Source organism: Amblyomma mixtum, chromosome 2, assembly GCF_055824585.1.
Source record: "Amblyomma mixtum isolate Tamu chromosome 2, ASM5582458v1, whole genome shotgun sequence".
Lineage (NCBI taxonomy): Eukaryota > Metazoa > Arthropoda > Arachnida > Ixodida > Ixodidae > Amblyomma > Amblyomma mixtum.
In genome coordinates, this window is record NC_143013.1 from 27,440,449 (window position 1) to 27,461,634 (window position 21,186).

The 21,186-nt window shown below is 47.3% G+C and overlaps 1 protein-coding gene and 1 long non-coding RNA gene across 3 annotated transcripts in view; one reads left to right on the forward strand and one right to left on the reverse strand.

Annotated features, from left to right (window-relative positions):
- Positions 1-21,186, reverse strand: part of LOC149358769 (calcium-activated chloride channel regulator 2-like) — a 458,350-nt gene that overhangs the window by 279,426 nt on the left and 157,738 nt on the right. Inside the window, exon 3 of one of the 2 annotated variants that reach the window (XM_089570957.1) lies at positions 6,488-6,908. The exons of the other annotated variant lie outside the window; for it this stretch is intronic. Coding sequence (XP_089427083.1) covers positions 6,488-6,670 — 183 coding nt within the window. The 5' untranslated portion in view covers positions 6,671-6,908. The remainder of the gene's footprint in view (positions 1-6,487; positions 6,909-21,186) is intronic. 2 annotated transcript variants of the gene reach the window in all.
- LOC149358772 (uncharacterized) lies at positions 16,290-19,267 on the forward strand. The gene is made up of 3 exons (XR_016288240.1): positions 16,290-16,805; positions 18,461-18,554; positions 19,161-19,267. It is a non-coding gene; the product is annotated as an uncharacterized LOC149358772 (long non-coding RNA).

Genomic DNA, 21,186 nt, shown 5'->3' on the forward strand with positions numbered 1-21,186 from the left:
GCTCTCGCTTTCCGGCGTAAGCACGACGCCTTCTTGAGGCAGCGTCATATATATTCAGTGGAGTCGTGGAATGATGTCGCTATCGTTACACTTTTTTTTTTCATTTGACACGGGGACTTCTCTAGTAAGTTTGTTGTGCAGTGTTGCTTAATCTGCACTGCTCTTGCTCGAACCATCCGTTCATGGTCATTTAAAAAGCAGTAGAAGAGGACCCAGATATAGGCAGCAAATTCTGAAATACGCTTACACTCAGTAAATGGCTACATACTCAACGGCAGCGCTCAACTAATGGCTACATACGTTTCTATGGAATCGTTGATAAAGCCTATAAGGAAACCCAATGACATGAGAAAGGCATTATTGCATGCTCGCAGGGTGACTAGAAGTGGAAAGCAAATTAGGATTCAGGCAAGTGCCCCGCTATTATAATAATGACATCTTCATTGTACGTGGCGCAGTAAGATCATCAAGAAAAAATTTATAAGTGGAGAAAGGCTCACTCTCATACCTCGCAGATAAGGCACCGTAGTAATTAGCCATACAGTGGAAATAACCACAACACAAATGAAAGCGTAAAAAAAACACAAAGCTTAAAACATTATCGGCTATGAAAGCACGTAGAGACGGAAATTATAGGTGCGTAAATTTCATTTAAGAAAAGCAGATTAGGACCGTACACTGACCTGTACGTATGCCTTAAAGTGTGAGCTGGCAGCGGCAGTAAACGGATAACATGAAAATGATGCGTAAAGAAAATGTAATGTCATTACGCTTTACCAAATACTCACGCTATTTTCAGCTCCTACATTTAATCTATTTTTTTAGTTGATTAGTGAGCAGACGAGGAACGTGTCTGAGCAGAGTTTCGATGTCCTTGACCTTCAGCTGCGCTCGAAGTTTTTCGGTAAATTGATTAAATAAACATTTTTTCGTGCAAAATAATTCTCTCTGTGAGCTCGTCATCTCCTTCTTCCTACACCACCTTCCCCCTGCCCCTCCTCCTCTACACACACACACACACAAAAATTAAAAGCATCATTGAAGCTCTCATTCCACTTTTTGATAAACCAGTCACATGCTTCGTGCAACGCAGTCTCGAGAATTAGTGAGCGACAAATGTTGAAAGAAACGTAATGTGTTCTTAATTATCTACTAGCGTTGTGCCGCTGACTAAGACAATTACCGTAAGTGCTACTGCCTTGTACAGATTAGGAAAAACCAAGCAAAAGAGAAGGCTCAACATTCAAACCCAATCAAACTGAAGACTGAACACAAACGACGCAATCAAACTGAATTATTTATCAAAGCGCTTACTGTGTTTCGAAATTACCTGACATGTGCTTTTGCCAGCTTATTATTATGAGTTTTCGGAACAAAAGGCATTGTAGACGTTAAAAATTTTCGCCATCCACGACGACGCTACTCGGTGGAACTTGCCTGAACCAACGATGAGAGATTTTAAGGTAAGCGCGCAGGCTGCCAGCAACATCTGCAGACGACGATAATTTTTCTATTTTTCCATCGATATGCACTGACGTTCGCTGCCGCCAGTGTAGGTTTTCTGACATTTAAAGGCATCATTCGCCCCATGTTTGAAAACCCACAGTTAATTTCCTTGCAGTTTTGCACTGCATTATATGTTTTTGTTTCATTTGTCGTTTTTGTATGCTCGCATTTCTGTTCGTGACTTTTTGCTAATTCTTTTTCTTAACTACTTGCAATTGTCCTTGTTGTTTCCAGAAATTGTTTATTTCTATATTTTTTGCGCGTCATTCTAATTCTTGTTAAAAAATTTCAGTATCAAGAAATGAACAACAAATAAATAAATAATTTGGTGTCAATAGCTAGCAGCCTCCAAGTGATACAGATTTTGCCAGAATATTTCGAATTAGTTCGCAAGAACAAAACATTAAAGATTGCATTTAAAACAGCAGCCCTCGAAAAAATGCACATACAACAATTAGAAATTAAAGGGCTCATCTGCTTACTAAGCCTCTCGTACTTTCAAATGCATCATGAATTGTGAACCTTAAGCATGAGTTCATGGAAGCAATGTTGGTCATTATAAAACGGCTATTTTCTTGTTCATATCTACCGATAGCCGAAAGAGTAGTTCTGACTCCAACCTTATATAGATCTCTAGAAAAAAGAATTCGCTGCCCATTATCACAGAAAAAAAAAAGATAATGAAGTGAACAGTGAGCTCTCCCCTTTGCCGAATGACGCCAGGAGCAATAGAACCGAAAAAAAAAAAACAGGGCGGTTCATGAGCACGCAAGGAACACATCAATTACCCATTCTCAATGGATCTGCAGTCCGTGGTCCCACCTTATTCCCCCGCGCAACAACGGGGGAGATTACTAGCGCTTTCCCGCCTAATGGAGGGGTTCTTTTCTTCCCTAATCGTGTCTGTTTAACACCCTCGGAGAGCAGCTCCGCTGTTGTATACGTAGAGCGTCTTCACTGCGAGGAAATTAATTCGTTCGCAGAGCGCGAGTGCATCGCGAGCAGCCGACTAGCGCGCCTCAATGAAAAACGGCTTCCCGTTTCACACATCCCGCAAGCGCGGAGAGAACCCGAAGCAGTCTTCGGACGATCCCGACGCCGCCCGTGAATCCTCCGCGCGTCCAACCCTCTCTCCGCCGCCGCCCGCAGGAAAGCGATGCGCCCTGACCGGAAGAAATGAATCTCGGTGTCGGCGCTGACCAAAGGGCGCGGGACAGCGCAATCTATAAAGGACGCTGCGTGTTTACGCCACGGCTAGAACGCTCAGATCTGCCGGTGCCCTCAGAACCTGTGTGTCCATTCCTTTTTCTTTTTTTACCTCCTTTCAACGTCGTACGCCTCATTCGATGCTTCGTAAAAGAGTTAACTTATAGCTGCTCGAAAGTAAGGACACACCCAAGGCTCATTTTCTGCTTTTCTTACACCCGTAAGCATGATATGTTCGTTGACTATTGGAGTTAATGAGTTGCCTAGCAAAATTTTTACAGTAAACCACGCCCGTAATGGCGTGTTTGCATTACAGAGCCTCGAATTCTGTGTCATACAGCCGAGCCCACATATATCGAAACAGGAAATTTCTAATTATTGACTATATCGAACAAACTGATTACCTCCTTGAAAAAATCTTGTGTAAAGATATAGAAGAGTCGCGCGGTATAACGAACTACAATTTTGCCGGCCGTTTGAAATATCGAAATGCTGCGAGTCGCGCCCCTGCCAGTGAGCTTCTTCTAACGGCGTTTTTCGATTTTTTTTTTTTTCGCGTGAGTGAAGACGGGTCGGCTGCGCGGCCTCGGGCCTCTGCTAGCAGCGCTGACGTTGTGAAACTGTGTGACAAAGTGTACGTGGGGTGTGCTTGAGGGCGGCCGTCAGACCCTTGTATTCCTTTTTCACACCACACCGCTGTAATGCGAGAAAGCCAGCCTAACCAAAACATAGCGACGACCCTCGAATGGCGTCGCTCGCTGTCGAAGACGTTGCGAAAACCAACTTTGCCTAAATTTTAATAAGCGATTATTATAGTTGTCGTGTACAGGTAGCAGGATTAGACACCTTATGATAGGCAGTGCATAGTTCTAAAGCAGCGTCCGCCACAGCTTCGATGCGAAGCAGGTTAGGCCTAGCAGCGCTTATCGAGCGATGAGGTGCTTGCATGTCAGAGGCAAGACGTCGCAAGAAGAGCGTCTAGGTTGCAGACAACCTTATATATTCTAATTTTTATATATCGAATTCGCGATATATTGAACTATTTCGTCATCCCGTTCGAGTTCGAGATATCCTGGTTGCGCAAAGCTTCAGTGCATTGAAACTAAAAATTTCGACTGAAGCTCCTGGCTGGTTGGGATCTAGTTCGCAACAAAAGCGGGGCCATCCTCGCCCCATAAACTTTTTATTCAAAGAAGTCTTAATTCAAACAGAGATTAGACGAAAATGTGTTAAGGAATGCAATTGAAAACGACGGAGGGAAGGTCGCAGACTGGCAAGCTAAAGTGTGGTGCGACAGATTGTCAAGGCACATAAATGAGAAGAGTTAAGGATGTGTATTAACACCAGGAGTAATAGTTTCTAAGCCAGAGAGGGCAGCTGAAAAGTATGCCTTCGATCCGCAAAGCCATTTTGAACTGCTCAAACTTCCGAAGGCCCCTTCAAAACCAAAAGGAAAAGAAAAATGAAACAAGACTGCATGAGTTCACGCATAAAACGGCACTACTTCCTTAGTACCCTTGGCGTTGTTTGCAGCTGGAAGGCAACAAAGGCGTCATGACGTTGGTGCTCTCAATTCGTGCATTCATGGCACTACATTCCTACTGGCTACAACTAGCGTTACAGTTATGCCCCCTCTTCACCCCCCCCCCCCCAAATATATGTATATATATATATATATATATATATATATATATGTATATATATATATATATAATAGACCCCCTCGGCAGTTACACAGGAGAAGTGTACACAGGAACCGCAAACGGCGTCACGCCGTCTTAAGCAAAAAAAGAAAGTCGCGTTGTGTGCCGTACCGAGGGGTACGTATATATGTATCTTCAAGGCATCACAAAACCTCTCTCTCAGGTGCACAACAGACCAGACGGAAGGGGTTCCACAAAAACGTGACTCCGTCTCCGAGAACGTCACGAACGACTCGAGGATGGGGAAAGAACCACTCCAAGGAGGCTTCTGGCGCGTTCAAAAGATTAAGAAAAAAAAAGAAAAATAATGAGAAAAGAGAAGTAAAGCAACACGCCTTGCTTTTCTTAGGCTCGCTCTCCTACTTGCACGCAGAAGTCCTCGTATACCGCCATTGCCACTCCAGCAACGCGTAGCAGCGGCACACACACCCACACACTGCGAACACTTTCACTTCTTCGCGTTCCCGGAAACGACCCAGTGCCGCCGCCGACCACTTGCCGGCCGCGCGCCCGTAACGAGCGTGCAGATTACCGTCGTGTGCCTAACAAAGACGCACTCGTGCGCGCCTATTTGGCGAGACAAAGCAGGCCCGCTCACATGCAAAACCCGCAGCACGCGCGCGCTTTTCGGACGCCAGGCGGCGCCACAGAACACTCCTCTCTTCGCCTGGCCGCGCGACCTATTTCGCATCAGAACCTTTCTTTCCTTTCCACTTTTTTTTTTCTTTCTCTCTTCTCTCCGCACGCCACAAGTGCACTCCCTGTCTCCTCGAGTGAAACCGTTCGGCCCAAGCCGGGCAGCGCCGTTCGCTTTCTGCGAATCCTGCTCCTTGTCTCGCGCGCTCTTCCGCTGCCGACGACGCACAGACACGAGAGCGCGATTTGTTATCTAATTAGGCACAGCGCTAGCGTATTGCCACGTGGGGGCGGGTTGTAAGCAGCGACGCAGCGACAAGGCAGTGTAAGACAATTATCTCTCTGTGTGCTCGCCACGGAATGTATAGGAAAGCAGAGAGATTTCTGGGGCCCAACCCTTCCCCGTCGCCTCTGTTTCGCTGTAATAACCGTGGCCAACAAGGCGTGTAGCAGAGTTGATTTGGGTCCCGAGTAAAGGCCATTGGCGCCACAGATAAAACGAGCGCCTAATGAGAGTTCCCCAAACGGAGTTGTTGCTGGGTTCAACAGCGCTTCGTGAAAGCAGCGCAAACCATTGCTAATCGCATCTGCTCTGTTTATTACAGGGTTTATTATTAAGAGAATCCAGCGATGGCGGGAAAGACGCGGTGACGCACCGTGGTATGTGTTACAGTCGCTTTAATTCGCTACAATCGGCTTCCAGCGAGAACAAGAGAATGGCTTCGGATAACGAGACTAGCGGTTAGCAAACCTTAATAGTGCCTGTCGGATCGCATTGCAGTACAAGAAACAAAAAGATAACAGGCGGACGACTCAATGGCTCCGGTCAACGTCCTCAAGGTCCTCTCCCACCTCACAGTCATCCGGTGCGATGAAAGCGGCCTAAGTCGCAGCTGGTATTGTAATGACTCTTGCAGAAATGACAAAACCTAGTTAGAAAGGAAAATTCCTTTGGGTCCAAAGAGAGCAACGCGCATATTGCCGGACTGCTGAGTTTTTTTTTTTTTTTTTTCAAGTAAGCAGAGAACCGTTTTGGACTGCTTATGAGTAAAATGATATCACATCATCGGTGCCGTTGCTGACGCTGCCAGGACTAATTCAAGCGGCCAGCCACCGACAAGAAGAATACAGTGGAGGCTAGAAGCTCCCTTTCTAATGTAAGCTAAATACTCAATTCTTGACAAATCAGAAACACAATCCCAACAGGACTGCTGCTGCCAAACAAACAAGAGACAAATTAATCGCGATGCTTTAGTCCTGTACGCCAACAGTTATACCATGTGGTCCCAGATGACACAATCTCTATAGCACGCGACTTATCCAATGAATCACGTCGACGACATCTGGAGAGTCAGGATGGAATATGACGTCGATGCCGCTTACTGTGGAGGTTAGTTCTACGTAAGGCACCGCTATAAAGCGTCACTTGCACTGACCTCAAGTGGCGGGATGAGCTGACGTCCGGCAACATTTCCCTGCAGTCTGGCCGACAATGCCACCACGAGTCCCGTGTAGCCGTTCTCCTTGAGCTCGACGCGGGATGCCCGGAGCAGAGGCGCCGCGTTGAGGGCCAGGCAGGCCAGCAGGACCACAGTTCCAGCCAAGGTGCACAGCCTCATGCTTCAAACTCTGCACAGCACACTCCTTCTGCCACGCACACTACACGACACTCGTGCTCGCCGCGATCTTCTTGACACCCAGCCGGGCACAGTCTCAGCTCGCCGGCATGACACTCGTGCGGGGCTCACGCCTCAGGAAGTTCACTCGCAGGACTGATGCGAACAGCAAAGAAGTCCAGCGTCTTGCCGAGGACGCTCACACACTCCTCTCCTCCTTCTTCGAAGGGCCAGCAGGACTCTGCGAGATGGGAAGAAAGAAAAAAGAACGTGCGGTCGCAAATTAGGAACGAGAGCAGCCGCCAGGATCCTCGAAACACGCGGCGTCATGAGGGGGCGTGCCCGCCTGCTACGCAGCTCCCGATCAGCTTTCGGAGTGTTTCGAGAAATGAGTTGCACGGAATGAGAGAAACAGACAGCGCGGAAAAGCTAAAACTACCACAGGAGCGCTTGGAAGGAATAAAAGAAACAAGTAGATAAGAAGAACGCACGCCGGGGGTGAACCACGGTCGTGGGCCTCGGTGTTTGTAGCAGCTCTGGAGCCATCTTCCCCCGAAAAATCTGGTGTCTCTTACACTTCATTTTTTTCCCTTTTTCTTTTACTGCTTTTGTTTCCCGTCGGACGCATTCTGCTCTGTCTAAACAGGAGCACGCCCTCCCCCTTTTCCGTCCTCTCGCCCTCCTTTCCATCTTCCTCCGCAGCATTCGCCTGTACCGGCTAGGCTATCGTACTATGGGCTAAGCGGCCAGGCACGGGCTCCGCGGGCGAGCATGCCGTACGGGCCAACGAAGCAACAAAAAGCAAAAGACGAGGAGGGCGAATCTGCTGCGCGGCTGAGTACGAAAAGTGCGAGTGAGAGAAGGCGGGTTGGGGGGAGAGAATATTGGCTCTCCGGCCACTGCAGCCGCCGCCGCGGCCGCTCACAGGAGGCTTGTTCACTGTCAAGCGACGATCCAGAGCGCCAAGAGCGGAAGCAAACAGCGAAAACCGCAATGCCGGCGCCGTCCCCCCCCTCTGATCCTTCTCCTCATCTTGCTCCTTTGCCCAACTGCCTTGTTTCTTTTCCTGTTCGCTCTTTCTTCGAGCTGAGTAGCGCGCACATGTATTTCCCACATCTCCCCCTCAAGCACGCCTCCCCGCCCCCTCCTGTTGCCCTTCAAGCTCTGTTTTTCCATTCTCTCCGAGCACGCCTGCAGCCACGCACAACCTCGGCGGCCTTGCTTCCCAAACCGTCTCACTATAGCTCCCTCGCTGCCTCCCTTTGCGGTCTTCGCTTTTGGCGGGCCGCTTCCTGTTCTTCGTCTCAGACCCGGAGAAATGAGTATCTGGCCCCAAAGAGCAACGGCTCCCGAAGTTTAGATTCGGAGGAGCCGGGCGACCTCGGCATCCGCCCACCACGCCCCCTCTCTTGTTCGAAGCCGGTGACCACAGCTTGCGCCCGACGCCCTCTCCACCCTCCTTCACGGGCCCCCTCCTCTTTGACGTGGCTTCCATTCTCGTTCTACCCTGCGTTGGCCTGGCCGGAATGACGTGCTGCGCAGCACGCTTAACCGCTTACAGCACCACGCGTTCCTAGGTATTAACCCTTGACATGGCTAAGGGGAAAGCGGCGTCTGAGGAGCGAGCGGGTCGCGTTATGGTTTTCGTCAACGCGCCCAGAAGAGCCCGACTGTCCAGATGAGGGATTCCCGATCAGGGCCTGCGCTGAGGAGCGGCTTCTATGGGAGACGACTCTGTCTGGAGAGAAAAGAAAAGCGAACTGGCAAAACAAAAATAAATGAAAGGTCAGGGGGGGGGGGGGGGGGGGGCGACGCACGACTGACCTTCGCGGGAGGCGCCCTCCTCCCCGTAACCCCGAGAAAACGCCATGTGGAGAGGGAGCGTGTTAGCAGCTACCGAAACCACCGCACACGTGCTTTCTTCTGGTGCTTGTTTTTGCTGGATCACAAGACGGCGGAAACATCGTTGGAGAAAAAGCGGGCGTAAAGTTGGCAGGAAGGGAGTAAACCACGGGAGGTTGGAGGAGGGTGAGGGGACGGGAAGAAGGGGAACTCGCAGCAGGAAACTCGACTCCGCTTTTCGTTCTCTCCCGACGCGTTTCGCTCGGGGGAATCTCCAATTTCCGCAAGATAGGCTCTCACGAGGAGGATGGAGAGGAGGCACCGAAAGAGGGCGTTTTCCCTAACGTTCCGCTGCCCTCTTGGCTTTCTTGCCACAACAGGCGGTGAACAGGGAAGCCATGGCCCGCCAAAACAGGTGCACGAAACGTGCGGGAGGCAATTATTTTTCGCGCCTTGTCACCCGCCTGAGCAAGGGTCTTTGCAGACCGGATGGACGGGTGCAGCTTTGGGCCGAAATGTGCGCGTTCCCTCACGAGCACGCGTGATTCATGACGTTGTTCTGGGCATTTAGGGCGCGCTTTAGCCGCTGAATCCGAAAAGAAGCTCGCCTGGCCTCGCTGCTCGGGGTCAGGATATAAATTTTCCAGTTTCGTTTAACGGTACAGAAACGCTACAGAAGTGCGGCAACATTTAGTGAGCATACATATGATGTCCTTCGCAACAGCATTCGTTCCGTTGGGATTGCGGGGGCATCCGCTAAGACATGTGCTCTGCAAACTGTTCAAGCAAAACTTATACATATCGCATTTCAGAACTCTTGGAAAGCGACCTTTTCCTAAATACATTGCTTCGCGACGGACAGGAAACAGTACGGTACAGCACCCCGTACATAATGTTGTAAGCGGAAAGTCTTTTGCTGCTTTTTTTTTATGATATTCTAGTTGCGCCAAAATTTCCTCGGTTCCGCTTCACCGAAAGTAACGCAAGAGAAATAACGCGTACGTTTGGGGCTTGCACACTATGGTCATAAGAAACTAGTAAGCCGTAACCGAAGCGTGGATTGAGACAACTTTACACCAGGCGAGGCGAAACTAAAGTCCCTTGCGAACACCATCAAAATACACGAAATTGGACGTTGGGTCTAATGCAAGCCAAAAATCCACAAATTCAGTTATGGTAACCAGAGCGCCTATGATTTGTCCGCGGTTTGAAAGTGTAAAAATAACGGAACAGATCGTGATGTCTTTTGCATTGCTTCCCGTCTGAGATACTTTTGACGATACAAAGCTTGCAGGTGATAGCTTCAAGTTCAAGAAACCGATTTACAGCTCTTGTCGAGCTGTACCTGGAACAAGAGCTATGCAAGAGGAGACAACTTCTCTTAAATATTATCATAACTTTAGTTGCTAAATATAGTAAGGCCATTCAGTGCATCCAGAAAACACTAAAACAATTAAAGAAATCTAGATATCCGGCCTTTAACGCACGCCTTAGCAAAATGTTATGAAGGATGCCAACAGTAACCGAAACCGTCGAAAGTAAATGGAAGTTTTCTGTCTATTTTTTTTTTATGTCGCGTTGACCGGTGGGAAATTAATGGTGTAATCATTTTATGGCTGAGATTTAACTGATTAGAAAGTAGAAGGAAGTGAGAACTAAAAGCTACACAGACTATAACTGTTTTAAGGCAGGTATGCCTCAAAAGTTGATGCATTTAACAAGATCTGTTGCATAATTTTGTATTACAAAGATACATGTACATGACCTGCCATTGACTCTTCTTACCATTGGCATTATGCTTTCCAGTCAGAGCTAGCCTTGACTACGACGTTCTTGCATTTATTACGTCGAAGTAGTACTAGCATGTTCTAGCTTTCAATCTACGAAATAGTACACTGCTAATTGTTCTGTCAACCCCAAAAGTAACGATAAAATTCGGTAGCGCGAATTCATAAAATATTAAAAGCAGAAACATTCGGCGCATCGGACCTCTTCGCCTGTATTCTCAATACAGGAGAGCCCTGGATATTCTGTGCTGTGTAACCGAAGTTTTTTCTTTTCCTTTTTCACTCCCCAATCATACTCCCCATTCCCCTTTCCTTTCAACCTAGTCCAACTTAATGTAAGTTAACCTGCACAACCGATTCAGAGAGAAAACTCCCTGACACTACACGTCGAGGAAATCAAACACCTAAGTTAAAAGAAGGATGGACGCTCTTTCTGAATTACAGTTTCCCCAAACCACGATCTCCCGTCCTTGGCAAACAGAACTACGCATCGCTGAGGGAAAAGACGACAGGCACGGCAAACTAACAAACAAAAAATGGAGAAAGACGCAAACGGGGAACAAAACCGAGAAAAAAGACGAAGTAAATCAAAGGAATAGAAATGGTGGCAACAAGTGGTCACAACACGCTTACTCCCTCCCGCTGTTCGGGATCCTCGAAAAAAAAAATAATAAAACAGAGCCGCAGACCACCGCTTTCCCCAAAGTTGTTTGCTCAAGGGCTCTGTTCTTCGGTACAGGCAATCGGCTTCGGAGGTTGCAGTCCGCCCGCCCCTTATATCGAAATGCTTCATTCTCTTTCATGTGTGGCCACTGTTTGCGCCCTATCTATTTCCTCACTGGGGCCCTCGTGAAACATTGCCGAAGACGCCGACTACGTCTGTGTTAACAACTCTCTCCTCCCTTAGCTTGTTTTGCTTTCATCCGCTCGCATACTGAGACATCACCTCTGAAAAAAGACGACCGGCCAGGATTCTGCCGTACAGAGAAGGAAAATAAATAAAACAATATCGAAGCTTAGGCATGGCTTCCTTCAAAGGATTCGTTGCGCCTGCGGTTGACGAATTCTCTTTGGTGGTCACATCTCAAAGGGACAGCACTCGAATTGCAACGTGATCGAGTAAAAAAAAAAGTAAAAGGAAGACAAGGCGGTACAAACCGCGTTAGGGGTTATAGAATCGACATATACACATCCGAATAGAAAATACCGCCAGCGACTAGGAGGGCAGCATCGTGTCGCCTGCAACTTTTCGTTCTCCAAGTTAACGGTGCCAGGAACAGGCTTAGTTTCGTCATATCAGTGAGCCAATAGTTTTGGGAGTTGTCGCACCTGGGAAGATACGAGCCTCCTAAACTCCTTTTTTTTTTTACCCAAAGTGGAAAGAGAAAGAATTGGAAAGGCAACGGAAGGCAAGGGGGAGGGGAGGGGGGGGGGGGGGAGGCGGAAGAAAGAACACGCTCGAGGCTGAGCTCGAGTTTTAAAAGTTCAACCAGTGATAAGTACGCACAGAGCGAGTGAAACGTTGCGCAAACGTGCGCTTCAACGGAAGCTGCTAGCGAATTCGACAGGTGCACCGATAAGCGAAAGTTTTAAACTGTTGCAAAACGCTCAGCAACGACGAACAAAGGTCATAAAGCTCGTCGCAGGAACTCCAATACGCCCGAGTAAGTTTCGTTACGTCTTTGCACACCGCACACTTTATGCGCGCAGGCGTACAGTGCTTCTGTTGGAAGGGGGGGGGGGGGGGGGGGGGGGGTATGCAGCTGGCCCCTGTAGCAACCGGGCGGAAGGATGTAGGAAAGAAAGAAAGCAACAACGAAACAGAGAAAGAGACGGATTAAAACTTGCGGAATGAAGAGAAAGCCACAGCTCCTCTGGCGTCTAACACAAATTACCTTAGAATGATAGAAAAGAGGAAGGAAAGAGAGAGAAAAATGAAACAGCTTTGAGCCTAATCGCCACCCCTGAAGGCAGGGATAAAGGAAACGCTTTTGGGCTAACCAGTCTTGTGTCAGATTGCGTCTACCTGTGCGAGTGAGGCCTAAGTACCGCTGACGTTGTACAAAGCGATCGAGGGACCGCACTTCGGTAAGGTTATGCGGTCGTCGCCGGGTAGTGAAACACACCTTTTCAAACGTGATTAGGAGGGGCTCCACGCTTACACAGCGGCTACAATAGAACAAATGGATGTCATAGACACGAGCTGTACCAGCCGAGAGCATGCGATCTGAAAAGACAGTCATGGATAGCCGACACGTACTAGCGCATACCTGGGATTACCGCTCTCAGCTGCCATCTAGTCCTCCTGCATACATCTACACAGGAATGACTCCGCTATTCTAACAAACTGTGTAATAACGCGCCATAATTTTCCTCTGTATTTTCCAGCTAGAGCTTCCATAACCCATAGCAGTGCTGGTGAAGATTGGAGCACTATAATGTGCTGACAGACATCCTTGAAAGTTCAGTAACACGAGCCAAACTCCTCCCCTTACAAAAATCTTTTTAGACAGTCTATAGACTGCCCATAAACTTCTGTCTATAAAGACTATAGACACTCTATAGACACATCCTAGAGAACAGTCTATAGGCAATACAAATGTTATAGACAGTCTATAGACAATCCATAGATTTATGGTCATTCACTCTTAGCAGACATTTTTTTATAGACAGTCTATAGACTATGAATAGACAAAAAGAAATATATATAGGAAGGCAATATAGTATATAAGAAGACTATGGACTGTCTATGGACCATTTTTATAAGGGTCAGCCCCCATCAATGCTACGTTTGTGGACAGTACGAACAAAAACGCACAGCCAACGTAACAACCCCATCCTGTACTCTCACCCATCCACACCCCCCCCCCCCCCCCCCCCACGTGCGAAATCCGGCAGACGCAAGCGCAGCAATTTTGCTTTCGAACTGAACTAACGCGCGTTAGAAACGCAAGAGAACCACGTGCCGACGCTCGCGTCATGCCCAACGAGGGCTGCACACGCTGCCGAGATCCCGAAGGGTGAGGAAAATGGAACGAATCAGTGCGTCGAAGAACGCTAAGCATTCCACTCGTCGACGAGAACAGCACGCGTGCCCTGGCTGGCGAGACTTTCACAAGCTTGAGAGAGCGTGCGAAGTAGCGGCGGCAGCAGCAAAAATGGCTCGCGTTCTACAAGTGCAGCGAGCTTGTCGCGTTCGCTCACCCAGCAGCTCGCCTGCTGGCTCTGCTTGTGGTGTCTCCCTTCAGCACGGCTCTTGGTGTTTCCTATCCGTGAGGAATTCGCGCAGGCATGTGGAGGAGAGAGGAGGGCACAGGAGAGAGTACGCACAAGTAGGCCCGGGGTGTTGCGGGCCGTTGTAGTAAGTTGAAGAAAAAGAGATGTTGGGGGGCTCCGAGTGCATATATATCTCCCCGCGGTGTCGAGGCGGTGGGAGCCGGCAGATGCGTGTCAGTCTTGTCGTCGCGCGATTTCCGCAACGCAGAAAGACAGCAAAGATGGGAAGATGGAGCAGTGCTGCAGTTGAAATTTTTATGTGTGTGTATGTGTATGCTCCGTTTTGATTTAATAATGGTAGAAGACTAGTAGGTTCCAAAGAAGGACGTCAATCAACAGATATCAGAAAAGTCAGTGCGATCGAAGGAGACCTTCAACTACTGTCAGGGAACCATTTTTGTTTCGATGTTACATACATACATACATACATCTTTATTAACTCTCACAAGGTTACATCAGTAACAGAGGAGAGAGGACGCAAGGCAAAAAGCTGCGTTGGAGCAGCTTGAGGGCCACCCTGCGCCCCCTGCCGGCGGTATCGCCTGGCAGCTAATCACAACAGCAGTGGAAGAGCGCACTCACAAGCACAAAAGAAAATACAGCCACAAAAATATATACATCAACATTTGCATGACGTTATGCCTCTGTTATCACTCGACATTATTGGACAAAAGAAACTGCTCAAAATTTTTATGTACAGGAAACGCATTTATAATCAACCGAGATACAAATCAAGTAGAAAGAAGATACACAAAGCTATATATATATATATGTTCTAATCATGATGTCAAAATGATGCACATTCAAACAAAGGAACACATTCAAACACATTCAAACAAAGGAATAAGTGTTATTAATTTATGCCGTGAAGTCTTTTCAAGTATGATGTTGTTCTTGTGCAGAATATTGAGGCAGTGTGGTAGACTATATGTCACTGACTGCTTACCGTATGTAGTGCGGCAGAAAGGTACGGGCCATGTTGCCTTCATAAGTCTCAGTATATAACTGTTAATTGTTTAAATTAGTCCGGGCTTTCCTTTTTTAAGTCTCAGGAGTTCAGTCTGTCGTTTAGTGCCTGTGATCAATTAACATTGCCAACGTATTGCGCTGTAAGCGGTATTGTGTATTGCGCACCACTGTCACCGTACCCGCCACTGTCGAACACCAACCTCGCCTCACATGGTCATCTAAATAGAAAAAGGGAGACCTCGGAGATAGGGCGCAGGCAGCTAGCTCCTCACATACTGCAATTAGCGCCGCTCCCGTTTCCTTAACCAGTAAGAAAGAGAGTCGCATGTTTGGCTTTCGCGTAGATTCGATGCTTGCGTTCCAGAGCAATGGTCCAGGAATAATTCGGAATCAATTTCGCCCAACCTAGATACTTTAAAGCGTACCAGCAGCTCAGCACACAGGATTCCGGATTTCGTCTCCATTAATGCGGTGCCACCGTGAACGGGTTCGATCCAGGTCTTTAACAACAGCAGCAGCAACAACAACAACAAAAAGAAAACAGTACAGCCTCTAAGGTACCGCGACAGCTGGCGTCGAAGCTACGATCACTTTACAGTGGGAGTACCCGCTAGGCTGCCCTCATTCTGCACTTTTGTAAACGAGAAAACGTCGGGCTTGTTTTCGGTCATCTCGAGCATTTTGTGATCGGTGGCCAAAGAGATATTCAAATCACGCACGAGAGGTTGGCCAATAATGTTTGTGATGTCACCTCTGCGTCATCTGCAGGACTATCTATAATCCTGCAGGCGGGTTGTTGGCCTGTGAGACTGCCCTGGTAGCACATGATGTTGCCACAACATTGCAGCAATGTTACCTATGTTGTACTTTGTTGCACAACGTTCAACAACTTGTTACAATGTTAGCACAACGTTGCAAAATGTTGCGCAACATTAGCACACTTATAGCAATGTTGTTTAAACATTACTGATGGGATGTTGCTGCAACATTAGACAACAACATTGCTAAAACGTTACACACGCAACTCAGCACCAACGTTACACTGCCATATGTTAGCGTAACGTTGCAAAATGTTGTTTTATGTTTCTGTGAAAATATATTAAGGCGAAAAACTAATGGCTCATACTCACAGCCATGACCCTGTCCGTGTCCATACATCTGAAGTGAGTCATACCTTGTAATTACTACTCAGAAGTCATGAATAACTAGTCATTAACTAGTGAACTAATTAGTAATGGCTAACTAGTCATTAAGGAGTCAACTAATTAGTCATGCCTCGTTAGTCATTAACCAGTCATGACTAGTTAGTCAAGTAATTAGTCATGACAAAGTAGTCATTAACCAGTCATGACTAGTTAGTCAAGTAATTAGTCATGACAAAGTAGTCATTAACCAGTCATCACTAGTTAGTCATGACTAGTTGGTCATTATCCAATTAGTCATGGGTCATGACTAAGTCGCCCCATAGCCGCCTTCTGTGTGTCACGGCAAGCTGTGGGGAAAGGCTTTCGCCTCGCGCACTATGGATTCGTCAGAGTGCACCCTGAATTTTTTTTTGTTTCTAGCACAAAATATTGAGCAAGCACACAAATTTATGGGGCGTCCCTAAAGTGTCAGTGAGCTTTTCAAAAATTCGAAAAATGTGGCGGTTGATAAAGAAAGCAATTTTTTTTTTATTAAAAAGCTTTCAGCCGCGGAGGACCACTTTAGTTTTGGAAAGCGTGCTAATCAGCTAAAATTGCTGATTGGTGTCTTGAAGGAATTGCGCTTTCGTAGCCGCTGTGAAGACGATAAATATAAAAATAAAATATATATTCTGTCCAGCCGTGTAGCCCGAAGATATGAAATAAAACAGCGCAAGAGATGCGAAGTGGTGTCTGTGTATACCCAAGTACGAACATCCTGTTGGCAACAGTGAAACAACAAAGAATATGGCGGCTTGAAGCGGCAGGTCGGTGTCAACCGGTCTCAATCTGTACGCCGAATAACGCAATCGGGCCTAATCAAACATTACAATGGTGTCAAAGTGCTCTTTTGACTTGTGTAAGTGGAAAGCAAGCGACTAGTGCATCGCGCCAATCCTCGCCGACATCGAGCGGAAACAACGAAGCGCGAACGTGGCGGTCTGCGACCAACTGACCTCAGCTGTACCGGTCACGACTGGTCCAAGTGGGCTGAGGGACTCGAGATCATTTTTGTAGGATGCAACACTACGGCGGATGCACGCAAGAAAGCGCCTCATCATAAGATCGGCGAAAAACACAGTAAGTCCCCTTACGCGTTTTACGCATGGCTCAGATGGCTCCATGCTTGGCTCAGATGGCTCCCTCGGCACTGTCACTTTGGAAACGCCGAACTTGAGATAAAGAATAAGATAATCCTTGCCTCAGTGCCGTCTCGTATCCGGAAGGGCACTATGCTACAAGGGTGAATGTCTTGGAACGTTGAATGTGGTGTGCCCGAAATCTTCAAGAGCGCCGACCGCGACGCGAGTGTGCCTGCTGCGCACAAGCGTGGTCAGCACCGTAGCCGACAACACAGCGGAAACGTCAGACAGATGCCTTGGAAAGGCCTGAGGTGAAAGATGCTTAGTCTAAATCCCGTAGTATTTTTTAGACTGTGGTTGAAGCATTCTGGCGGTGTCCATTCCACATGCAGCCCGGAGAATTTCTTGACTGGTTACTTGTTACAGTTCATTTTCGCCGCTGACGTGTGATGTACCGGACTGATATGGCTTTAACCAATGTACACATCCAAATTAAGAGTACTCCCCTATTTTCTGACGGCCCTTATTCGCTACTGAGAAGTTCGAGGTGTAAAGCTTAAAATATCAGTGTAGCTGGAGAGAGCTGGAAGCGGAAGCAAATACTAATAAATTGTTCTAGTGTGACAAAAAGTGCTCTGAAGTGCCGTTGTGGCCTTCTTGTCCCGCGCGGGCTCAAGTCTCGAGCTCGCAAACAACCTGCTAATTATGTGTTTTGCTTCCCATCTTCGTTTCTTTCTTTTTGGGCTTTATTATCTTTGTCATTCCACGCCACGATTGCTGGTTTGGCTCACATGGACTATCTCGAAAGGATGCCTTAAATTCCTATTGCTCTGTTCCCTATTCGCAGCACTTGCAACCCAATGAGCAGTCAAGTTTCTGTTGATGAAAATTGCTATTTGCGTCAGCATGGAAGGTAGATCTTGAGGGTTCTCCGTCTCTTGAAAGACGGCCGTGAGAATATTAAGATCAATTTTGGTAAACTGTCACATGGTTTTATCTAGCCAGTCAGAGGCAAGTGCTTTGAAATTTTTAGTACAAATTTCTCCTGGTCGCTGGGGAAATAGACACTGTAAAAGTGTTTTTCTCTCGAGAAGGCGAAGTGATGGGCCCTGACACTTGGCACAGCAGCAGAAACTCAGTACAGATATTGAAATACTTGAGTGAGACCACACATATCTGTCACATGTGGACCACGACAACCTTGCGTCAACAGTATCGGAGGTCATTTTGATCTAGCCATGTCACTTTCAGAGCATCACTAGTAGCTGAAAGCCTCGGTTTGCATTTCTTGAAAGCCACTGCGGTGCTGAATTTTTCTTTGCATATGAATAGGTCCTAGAGACTTAAATTCAAGGCTCAAATTAAGTTTTATAAACTGGTCTGCTTTACCATATGCAGGCAAAGAATGTGCACAAATGGCAATAAAAAGATCAAAATAATTTAGAGTAAAGATGAAGTGTAATGCCTTTAGACCCATTACATTCCAGTAATTAGTTATTTAATTACTTGTCCTTTTCTAAAAAACTTTCTACTGAATTCTTCAAAATTTGTCATGGCTCGCAATTCTCTCTAATTGTAGAATAGGTTTTGTATGTCATTTGCTGCAATGGCTGATCACACAACCTTCTGCATTCTTGGTTTTGAACTTTTCAGTGGAAGCGAAGAAAAAGTTTGCGAGAGTAACAGAGAAGGTGCACTCAAATGGAGCTGATTGACTATGCTATGCCCCATCAAGGATTAAGCAAAGGTGAGCAACTGTTTCTGCATAAGTCGTTCACCTCAGTGCTTTGTCAAATATGTGGAGAGATGCAGCTGCTGCAAGTGCAAGTTGTTTTTTGAGTGTATTGTGCTTTATGAGCACAACTGTCAGCACATACTGTGACATTCAACTTGGCCGACAGCAGACCTTAGTCTGGACAGCACCTGTGGAACAGTTATGACAGCGGCTGTATGGTGGTATTGTGAACTAGTAATTCTATAGAATATCTCTCCCTGCTCATGTTTTTCTCTTTTTATGCACAGTATTATTTACAGATACGCTCCTGGGACAACAGAAGGTTCAAAAACAAACTGAACAAGGTGTCCATATAAACCATCTGCAGTGGAGACTCTCAGCTATACCGTGCTTTGGTTGTGAACACAAATTCATTTTACCATGACTTCTCTGCAGTCATAGCACTGCACTGCAAAGAACATCTAAGTTTCATGTTTTGCACTCTTCATGGCATGTTTCTGTCAAAACATGTCTGTGGTATAAGTGATTGCATACAAAAGCTAGTAGAACATTTTTGTTCTTGCAGGTATTCTCCATCAGATTTCCTAGTTTTAAGTGCAACTTTTTTTTACTTTGCAGAACATTGGCTACACTCAGCAGGGACTCGTGCAGGATGCAGCATTGCCGATTACAGGCCAGAAATATCTCCATTAGTTGCGAGGTCAAGCTTCAGAGAGCAATAAAAAGTCTTACTAGTCACTCTGCACATTTGTTTGTCTGTTTAAGCACTGCCGTTCTTACAAGCTGCTGGCTGGTCAAGCTATGAACGGCAGGAGCACAATCTTCAGGGTCTGCATGCAGCATGCGTGCGTATATTGTATGTTACTGGAATGTTGTTTTATGTTTCCTGAAACATTACATAACGTTGCTTAAACGTTTCAGCAATGATGCAGCAACATTGTTGAAACGTGGCAGCAACGTTGTTGTGATGTTGCATGCTAACGTTACCTGAATGTGATTTCAAGAGGACATTATCCACGTTGTAGCAACGTTGCAGTCAAACATTGCTGCAATGTTGCTGCAACATTTTGTGCTACCAGGGTGTTTCCCTCAGTAATTTGAAACATGGCTGACAGCTATCCAGTTTGCAGTTTGAGAAGTAATGCGATCGTTAAATTTAAATTTTCATTAACCCACCCGCCACGGAGACTCAGGTGCTTTGACGTTCAGTTGCCGTGCCCAGTGTTGAGGGACTGAATTCTGACGGCAGTGGTCACAATTAGATTGAGACGAAAGGAAAAAAAGAAAGGAAGGTGTGGAGTTCATGTTTAAGAGTTTCCTGGTACTCGAAATTGTAATCCGGCGCCCTCCACTACAGCGCTTCTCATGTCATGTTTCAAATGAGCTATCCCCTACTAATCCAAGTTCATGCTACCGCGCGATGAATAATTACTTAACAAACAGCAGTCAACGTGTGCTGAAGAGCGTAGTGGCAAAAAAATAAAATAAAACTAAGCTACAACTCGTGCTACAAAGCAGCTACAGTGCAACGCCTATTCGTATTCGCGCGCATGACTTCAGAGAGGAACGACCTTCGAGTGCAACCTAGCGAAGCTCTTGCCGTGCACTCAGCGGGCCCCTTCTACGCTGACAGCGACGACCGGCGACTCGAAGAGCCACCGCCGTCGGAAACGAAATGAGATGAAACAGGGGGACAAAAACGAAAGACGAAAAAAAAAAAGAAAAACAGATGGAGAGAGAAAGAACGGGAAGGCGGGGAGCTCCACCCTTCCGCAGAAAGATACCTCTCTCGCGCGCGGCTCGCAGTCGTCCTGAAAAAAGCGCTGCCACCCCTCTTCTCCACTGCTTGCCCCCAGCGGCGATGGTGGCGGAACTCGGAATGGTCGCCAGTGCGAGTCCGCTTTTTGCCCGGGCGTACTAGTCGTTTCGTCGCTAATGTACCGCGTCGCGGTAACGCAGCAACGGCAGCAGAAGCTAGCTGCAGAGAACACGTAGAGCAAAGATGTCGAGAGGGAAGAAGCAGAAAAGGAAGCGTAAAAATAAACGACGCCAGACAAAGCCAGTTTTCGCGAGAAAACGCCCCTGCGCTCGGCGTCGTCGAGAAGTGTCCTCTCTACAAAAGGGAGAGGGAGAAAAAAATTTAAGCGTACAAAGTAACATTCCTCCGCAGTGGAAACGCATTCGCACAAGTCCACCTCGCGAGAGGAGGGCGACGCGAGAGGTACAAAACTTCGTTCGCTTGGTCCGCCTCGATTTCATTTTTATATTTTCATTCATTACCGCTGTTTTCAAGCCTGAGCGAACGAATCTCGGCGCCGTCGCTTTTTAAAAAGCGCGGAATAAAGCAGCGACGCAGCGGGAAGAGGGAGGGCAAACGAGTGTGAAGAGAATGCGGCCGTTACCCCGCCTGAAAGTAAGCAGAGCGTGGCGCATGCTTCACTGGTTTTTGCACATGCCAGTGCACGCGCCGCCCGTTCTTTGCTCCCCTGGCGACGCTCTGCAAGGGCTGGTGCCTCTCTCGAACACTTACCAAGCTGCTGCTGCCCACGCCTTGCATTTGGCCATATCCTCTCTTCCCTATACGTTTCGCTTGTTCGTTTGCTCGTTAGTGGAGCACAGTATGACGCGCGCAGTAATAGTATGG